This window comes from Mya arenaria, chromosome 5 (assembly GCF_026914265.1).
Source record: "Mya arenaria isolate MELC-2E11 chromosome 5, ASM2691426v1".
NCBI classification, from domain to species: domain Eukaryota; kingdom Metazoa; phylum Mollusca; class Bivalvia; order Myida; family Myidae; genus Mya; species Mya arenaria.
In genome coordinates, this window is record NC_069126.1 from 80,577,535 (window position 1) to 80,587,011 (window position 9,477).

At 39.1% G+C, this 9,477-nt stretch overlaps 1 protein-coding gene across 1 annotated transcript; it reads left to right on the top strand.

Moving 5' to 3' along the window:
• The first annotated feature begins 2,058 nt into the window (after positions 1 to 2,058).
• LOC128234933 (uncharacterized) lies at positions 2,059 to 6,629 on the top strand. The gene is made up of 2 exons (XM_052949581.1): positions 2,059 to 2,923; positions 3,592 to 6,629. The coding sequence occupies exons 1-2, from the start codon at positions 2,283 to 2,285 to the stop codon at positions 5,249 to 5,251; spliced, it is 2,301 nt and encodes a 766-aa protein (XP_052805541.1). The 5' UTR covers positions 2,059 to 2,282; the 3' UTR covers positions 5,252 to 6,629.
• Positions 6,630 to 9,477: the final 2,848 nt, after the last annotated feature.

A 9,477-nucleotide genomic window follows, 5' to 3' on the forward strand; every position in this document is an offset into this window, starting at 1 on the left:
AATTACTTTTTGGCGTTCAAATGGCGTTTGTATTCAAGTTATGAATATGTAATGTCGTTTGTCGGCCTGCGAGATATTCAAGGTGGAACAACGTTTGTCTCGCCAGCGCAAGCCTCAATGTCGAACGCGGTTTGTCGAACCATACGACATATCTTTTGTCAGGCAATCGCGGCATGTCGTGTATCTGGCCGGGCGACATGTCGTTTGTAATGCCAGGGCGACATTTCGTGTGTCATGCCAGGGCGACATTTCGTGTGTCAGGCCAGTGCGACATGTCGTTTGTCAGGTCAGTGCGACACGTCGTGTGTCAGGCCATGGCGACATGTCGTGCGTTATGCCAGGGCGACATGTCGTGTGTCAGGTCAGTGCGACACGTCGTGTGTCAGGCCATGGCGACATGTCGTGTGTCAGGCCATGGCGACATGTCATGTGTTTGGCCAGGGCGACATGTCGTTTGTAATGCCAGGGCGATATGTCGTGTGATAGACCAGGTCGCCATGTCGCGTGTAATGCCAGGGCGACATATTGTTTGTCAGGCCAGGGCGACATGTCGTGTGACAGACCAGGGCGACATATCGTGTGACAGACCAGGGTGCCATGTCGTGTGTCAGGCCAGTGCCATATGTCGTGTGTCAGGCCAGGGCGACATGTCATGTGACAGACCAGGGCGACATTCCACGCATAAGGCCCGGGCGACATGTCGTGTGTCAGGCCAGGGCGACATGTCGTGTGTCAGGCCAGGGCGACATGTCGTGTGTCAGGCCAGGGCGACATATCGTGTGTCAGTGTAGGGCGACATGTCGTGTGTCAGGCCAGGGTGACATGTCGTGTGTCAGGCCAGAGCGACATGTCGTGTGTCAGGCCACGGCGACATGTCGTGTGTCAGGCCAGGGCGACATGTCGTTTGTAATGCCAAGGCGACATGTCGTGTGTCAGACCAGGGCGACATGTCGTTTGTAATGTTAGTGCGACATTTCGTGTCTCAGGCCAGAGCGACATGTCGTTTGTTATGCCAGGGCGACATATCGTGTGTCATTCTAGGACGACATGTCGTGTGTCAGGCCAGGGCGACATGTCGTGTGTCAGGCCAGAGCGACATGTCGTGTGTCAGGCCAGAGCGACATGTCGTTTGTAATGCCAAGGCGACATGTCGTTTGTCAGGTCAGTGCGACATGACGATTATCAGGTTAGCGAAAAATGTTGTGTTTCAGGCCAGCGCCACGTGTCGTTTGAAAGTTCAGAGCGATTTGTCGTTTGGTAAGCCAGTGTAACATATCGTATATCTGACCATCGCCACATGTCAATTTTCAGGTGACATGTCGTATGTCAGGCGAGCACCATATTTTGTTTGTCAGGCAACATGTCGCTTCTCCGTACACAGCAACATCTCGTTTGTCAGGCCAGGGCGACACATCGTTTGTTGAGAATAATTCACACAACAAAACAGAAAAACGCAAGTTAGTCGAATCCTGAATCCTGAAACTTTGCTGACAATGCAAGGGAAACAACTCGCAATTATGGAATAAAACGTTTGCCATAAATTGACTTTGCTTCGGGTAAAGGGAGGCAACTACGACAGCACCTGTGTTTTGGCTGGAAACCCAAATAACAATCATTATGCATTCATTATTTATTCATAATGGCAATATATATATATATATATATATATATATATATATATATATATATATATATATATATATATATATATATATATATATATATATATAATCATTGTTATTCAAATTGTTTAAAGAAGCTAAAAAAGCAAAACAATAATACAAACAAACGAAATATATCAATGTTCTGAAATCATAATCCTTCTGTGAATCTGCAGTTACCGCTCGTAATCATAGCTATTTTACATGCATTTGCCAATTTCACTAATTGAAAATATCTCAGTAAAACAAAGCCTGGTTAAAGACCGTGTCTAAACACCGCAGATATAAACAAAACGTATCCAAAAGAGTGTCAAATGACTTTGAATGAATGGATAGTGTGTCAAACTATAATTACACTGTATGGAAATAATGAAAGGAATAAATTCATGTTAAATGGACGACAAACGAAAACAAAATAAGATATTGAATTGCTAAAACAATGATGTGCGAATTTAAACACTTTGATTTGTATGTTAGTATATCGACATGCCATTTCAGATGGATACATTCTAAAGTATTATAACAGAGTGCTATGATTCATAATTCGATACGGTAGAACATATAAAAAGAAAATGCCCTGACGGAATTGACAGCATAGATTAAACATTACCGCTTCCAAACATGGATCATATAAGAACCAGTCGCCCTCCGCGTGTGTCTTCACATAAGACGGACAAATCTCGTGTGTCCGTTAAAAGTCTGCCAGCCATCAAGACAACCTCACTTCACGAGACGCGGGCCCTCGGGCTTTCGTTGGGCGGCCGACACAGCACTACCGGGACCCCTCAATCTATAGGCATGGCTACATACAAGCAAGATCGTTCCAAGCGTGTCAAAGCCGTGTCTTTCAACGAGTCTTTGAATACCGTGGACGATCTGAGTGAAGAAAAATGGACAAAACATTTTAGCGATGTCACATCCAATGTTTCTAGTGAAACATTTGCTAAAGATAAACAAAGAACGCCAGGAAGTCAAACCGAGCGTCCGTGGTTGCACAACCCGGATGTAGAAGTATATAGCATGCCGCTCAGTACAGCGAGATCAGTTCCGGTGGTCCAGTGGCGTAAAATCAGTTCCGTACCGGAAGCGGATGTTCTACGTGACACGGATGACGTTGGTGGCGGAGGAGGGGGCGCTTCCGGTGACATTGACCTCACGCGTTGTTTGAGTTGCGGGGAGGGCGGCCGAATACTGAAGCTGCTGCCCTGTCTACACTCAGTCTGTCAAGAATGCCTGGAGGTTAAACTTCAGGAGCATCCAAGGTTCGTTTCAAAACAATACTTTGCTTTTATTTTATTTTGAAGCTGCACTCTCACAGATAGACAGTTTTGACATTGTTTTTGTTTTTATCTCAGAATCAGCCGATCTTGTCATCAATACCTTCAATTCAGTCATAAGAGATAGCTCACAATAGAACAGATTTCAATTGTTTGAAAAAACGGCCGAAATCTTCAATTTTCGTAACGCGTTAGTAAGGCTTTTAGCCACAAAATAACTTTTCGATAAATATGAAGTACTACTATCCAAGCTTTAGTCAGCCTTCTTATAGCACTGGTGTCCAGACATTTACGCAAAAAAAAAGTTTATTCCAAGACAAACAAATAAAAAATGGGGAAAATGGGAAAACTGTGAGAGTGCAACTTTAAATCATAATTACCAATATTGTGTTTATTAATGATGGTTCAACCAATGGTGTAATTTTAATAAAGAATAAAATATAATTTGTTTTTATCAACCTTAAAATAATAATTGAAAAGTTAATACATCATAATAAAACTAAGAAGGGGATTAGTATATAGGAAAACATTGATTTTCTGTAATAAGAAATGGGCAAGATATATAACGAATATTTAAATAAATAAGATTCTGATTAAACATATTTCTCATTCCTCCTGGTTTCAAGAAATCTATTTATAGATGAACTTTTCAGCCGCTCGTGGTTCAAGTGTGACCTCTGTTCTCGTCAGATTCACATCCCTAGCAACGGCCTCGACGGTTTCCGTGACAACAACTACTTTAACATATCCGACCAATCAGTGACCGAGAATGATCGCTGTGACGTGTGCAAAAGTTGGGTACCGAGTTGTCGTTGCGTGGAGTGCAAAAGTGACCTTTGCACTGATTGTGTCAACGACCATCTTTCGAACGACCTTTCTAAGGAACATTATATAGTAAACGTTACCAAAGAAATGGTGGGGATGTCCGCCAAGGAGACATTTTGCGAGGAACACCATCCTTTTACCCTTGACCTTTACTGCATTTCCTGCTCAGAACCGATTTGTGGTCGCTGTGCAATTGGCAAGCATACCAATCATATTTGTGAAGATATCCAAACGACAGCTTTAAACAGACGGAATGAACTCTTGCAAACCACTCGCCATTCATCAACACGAACGCTACGTGATTTAAGGGACTTCGTGAACGCTTGTAAGAAGGAGAAGGGGAGTGTACAGGATTGCTCAGCGAAAGCTGTAAAAGCTATCCAAAGTCATATACAGCGCTTAAAGGATGAAATGGATGTGATAGGTCAGAAACTGGTTCAGGGTGTTTTAGAAACTGAAGCTGACGTTGTGGCAAGTTTGGGGAGAAAGATGGACGACGGTGAAAAGAAACAAAAATCAGTGCGGACGTCAATAGAAACTGTGAAGAAAATAGCCGAGAAGACCAGGGATCTAGACCTGATTAATTTGTTTCAAGAATTAAAGACAGCCGTTGAAGATGTCAGGAGTTCTAGTAAGCCAACCCCTGTTCAGTGTGTAAGAATGAAATACAAACCAATGTTTCAATCTATCGGAATCTCTATGGGTGGCGTGCGAACGCATACTTATCTAAAGAGGACTTTAGATTATGCGGAAGCTTGTTCACTAAGTTTCCAAAAATTCATCAGCTCTATATGTCCCATAGATGACTCCAAAGCCTGGATAGGCTTCCGGAAGTATGCTCAGATTTGCTGCAAGGACGGAACTCTGGGAATTCGTGTTGACATGGAAGAACCTCTCGTTGCCATAGATACCACCACCTCCGATGCTGTTTTGGTTGCCTGCAAGTCAAGCGTCAAGGCCATAACTTCTAAACACACCCCAAGGTTCCTATTTCGACTTACACAAGAACCGAGTGATATGAAAATTAACGAAGGTGACAATCTCATCATATGTTTCAAGGACGCTAGGCGTGTTGCCATGTACTCTACCCGAGGCAAGCCGTTACATGATTTCGACGTCCGTAACCTTGGATACCGATTTGGTCTCCGCCTGAACGATCCGTGGAAACTTGCAACTGACGAAAACCAGAACACTTACGTAACGGATTTCACTTCTGAAACGGTCGGTGTTTATGACCGACATGGTGAAATTAAGTCGGCCATTTCTACGAACGTGTATCGGAATGCGTCAATGTGTTGTAACCGGGGACTACTTTTTGTCGCGGATTTTAAGCGCGATTGTGTACAAGTGCTTGCAGAGACTGGGGAACTACTTCAGACCTGCCAGACCCTCGGTATAGGGTCCCCTTGTAGTATTGCTGTTGATAAGGCCGGCTGTCTTTGGCTTGGGTCATGGACAGGTCAGATCAAAGTCTACAGCCCGAGATAATGGCAAAACCAAGCCTTTAATTCATATAATATAAATTTGTGCAAAAAAACCCAGTTTATTTTCCTTTCGATGCATTATAATGTTTAACTGATTTGACTTTAATGATGAATAAGCATATGGTTTGTGTACAGATAATTATAAGCGATATTTGGTGTTTATTTAACTAGTGAATTTGTGGCCACGTAGCTGTTAATTATTATTTTTTCTATACAGACTCATAACATTTATCGGCTCGGATCATGTTTTTGTTTTGGTTTTATCTTTAAAAACAAATGTGTTGAACATAATAATGCATAAAAAACAACATCAACTTTTTGGCATTAACCTATAGATAGATTATAAGTATCTTCCATGGCCGAGAGTGTAAGATAGGTTCATTCCGATCCGAGCGTAGGGTGTTTTGCGGAAACGAGGTTTACACGAGCGGCTATGGTATTTGACAGCGGTTATTCACAACTCTACAAACAGTACTTTTATGTCTCCCATGTGTGTCCCAAACAACCTGCATAAATGAACCTGAAGCGTAGTACCTCAGCGCTATACAGACTTGTTCCTCGACTGACAGGCTACAACTTCTGTCTGTTTCCCTAGCTAGGTCCTCTCTCAGCAAATCGGCCAAATACTCTATTCCTCTTCTTCCAAACCTGAACCTTCTTCTCAATTCTTCATCATTTAGGCTTTCATTTAAGTTTATTACTCTAAATTCTCTATTTTTCCGTGGTATATTTACTAAACAGCCAATTACGGCAGCCATTTTGGTTTTCGTTAACTGATTCGTTAAAATTTAAAGTACCTTTTTCGTTAACTTAACGACTAATCTGCCGAGTTAGCGGTCACGCAGCGTGCCCGAGGGTCGGATTTTTCGATCCGGACCGGAAAAACATGATTGATATTTTTTCTTGCATACCTAAAATTATGAATTTATGGAAAAAATGACGTAGAAAACGAACTTTCGTACAATTACACCAAAAAGCGCGTGCTTACTGACGTCATAGAGCGCAGTAATTTTGAATAACTAAAAATAGCTTTTTTTACGATGAATTATTTTCAATTTTAATTTAAAGTCTTGCAAACATATATATTTGATTGCGCTTTATTGAAATGGCATTCTATATCTTTCATAAACCATACAATAGATAAAATAAGAAGTGGCGCGTTGTTGCGCGTGACTCATCTTACATGGGGTATGTAAGATGGGTTTTTCCAGCACTGGTCACATGACCGGAAACACACGTCCGGTATGCAAGAATCTGTTATTCAAATAAGTTATGGATTGATTGCAATGAAGACGAGGATGCTGATCATGATATATTTCGGTTAAAAATCTTCAGAAACACACGACAATTTCATCCACTTGTACTCATTTGCGTGCTTTATGTTATTGCAATAAATACCACAAATGCATTACAGGTTGTTGCTGTTGTTGTTGTTGTTGTTGTTGTTGTTGTACAAATAAACTGCTATTCGGTGTGGGCAATCTTACCACAGTTCAACGTTTGATAAAGCCTATCCGACCACTTGCACCAAATTTTCAAACTCAAATTATTGTTGTTTTTTTAAATAAAAAAAATGTTATAATTTCAAACTAAAAATAATAATGCCAGAAACGTGAAAAAATATGGAAACGGTATGGATTTTTTTTATTAATTTAAAAAAACAACAATAATTTAAGTTTGAAAATCCGTTGCCGGTCTTCCCAACGTTTAACAATTGGTATCAGCAGCTCATCATCTCTCGATCTTTTTTTACCTCAATCGCTTCTTTCTCTACAACTTCTAGTTGTTTATGTTTCCACTAGAAAAATGCAATTAGAGACTGAAGCTGACGTTGTTGCTTGTTATTTTTGCTTACAGTTCACCTTCGTTTGATACAGTAAAAACTCGCTATGTCGAAATCGTTGGGAACTCGGCAAATACTTGGAAATAACGAACAATCGATATAACCGAAATACAAAGCATGTCTAACTCAATCAAACATTGAAAACATCGAGATAACAGAATTCGATTTATCGAGTTTCGACTGTATATAATGTGACATATCGGAAGAGGTGGCATAACTCGTGGCCCTATCCCCTTGCATGTTTGATTGCATAATGTTTATTTCAAGAGTTGTGTTAAACATTGCATTGATATTCTCATTGTTATATTTTGTTTGATATCAATAAACTTTTTTTTTAAATAAAATAATGTGAGTTTTGGGTGCCTGGTGACTCATATCATTCAGGTTTTATTCGAAACTGTCACATGATGTGCACACGTGGTATGTATACAATTACCTTAACGAAAATAAAATTATAAACACGCCTTTTTGGCCTTAAAAAATCTCAACATAGGCTGTTCTTATAGAGTATTTTCAGTAATCTTATTTACATTTTAGTAATCACCCAGCATATACCAAATTTAATAGTTCAGTTTTCGTTTATTGGCAAATAATACTTATCTCTAGTCAAAACAAACATCATCATAGATACACGTATGGACATAAAAAAGAAAAAAGAAAAAACAATCAGATTAATATCTGACAAGTATAAGGTGTAGCTTCACAACATACATATATATCACATATATACAGCAATACATTACATCAAAGGGGTTCATACCGCTTCGACTTTGATTACCATCAAAGATATGTGATAATAGTCTTAATATTAAGAATACTTTTAAGTAATTCGTTTCTATAATAGAATAGTAAATTATTTTATAAACGTAATTCTTGCTCGTCATGTTTAATTATGAATATAAATGGTTATATTTTTACTGGAAAAAAGACATCAATGCATATGGTAATTAATAGTGCTTCACGCGCTTAATTCCTAATTATAATTATATATAGGTTACAACTGGTTTAGATTGTGATGCATGTCTACCGATATTGTATTATATTTACTGCATCGTATACATATCGAATTATTTTATTAAAGGTCATGTTGACCTTATCGAAACGTATTTTGTATAATATTGATAAAAGTTATTCTTCTACTAAGTAAAACCGATGTATTTTTTTAACGCAATAGGTTACGGAAAATATGTAAGGGAAGCTACTCAATAAGATCGTGTTGACAATTGATGTGTGAGTTACCGTTCTTATAATGAGGAAAGCTATTTTATTTAGTGCAGTCATGGTAATGATTTTAAAAGAAGAATACATTGCGGTACAATTGTCCAATATAAAACAAGAAATTAAACTAATATGTTCATCAATTGGAATAGATTAAATGTTATGTTGAATAGTAGCTCAAAGCATAATAATTTATAACATTTAACATTATCATTATGGTTAAGCTGTAATAAGGCAAATCCAAATTACATGAATGATTCATAATTATACACCTTTAATAATAGCTTATGGACACAATAAGACAGTGAAACACATTCTTACTCAGTTTAGTTATAGTCTTAAACATTTCGTTTATTTATCAGCAATAGTATGGCATTATATAGAAGCGTATATCGTATACACTGATGCTGTCTATGATCATTTAGTATGGTCGACTTTTTCTATGGAAGCGTATATCGTATAAACTGATGTTGTGATCATGCGGTCTCGCTGACTTGTTCTATGAGAGCGTATATCGTATATACTGATGTTGTGATCATGCGGTCTCGCCGACTTGTTCTATGGAAGCGTATATCGTACATACTGATGTTGTGATCATGTAGTCTCGTCGACTTGTTCTATGGAAGCGTATATCGTATATACTGATGTTGTGATCATGCTGTCTCGTCGACTTGTTCTATGGAAGCGTATATCGTATATACTGATGTTGTGATCATGCGGTCTCGCCGACTTGTTCTATGGAAGCGTATATCGTATATACTGATGTTGTGATCATGCTGTCTCGTCGACTTGTTCTATGGAAGCGTATATTGTATTTACTGATGCTGTGATCATATAGTCTTATCGACTTGTTCTATGGGAGCATATATCGTATACACTGATGCTGTGATCATGTAATATTGTCATCTGTTCTATGGAAGCGTATATCGTATACACTAATGCTTTGATCATGTAGTCTTGTCAACTTGTTCTATGGAAGCGTATATCGTATATACTGAAGCTGTGACCATGTAATATTGTCGACTTGTTTATGGAAGCGTGTATCGTATACACTGATGGTGTGATCATGTAGTCTTGTCGACTTGTTCTATGGAAGCGTGTATTGTATACACTGATGCTGTGATCATGTAATATTGTCGACTTGTTCTATGGAAGCGTATACCGTATAC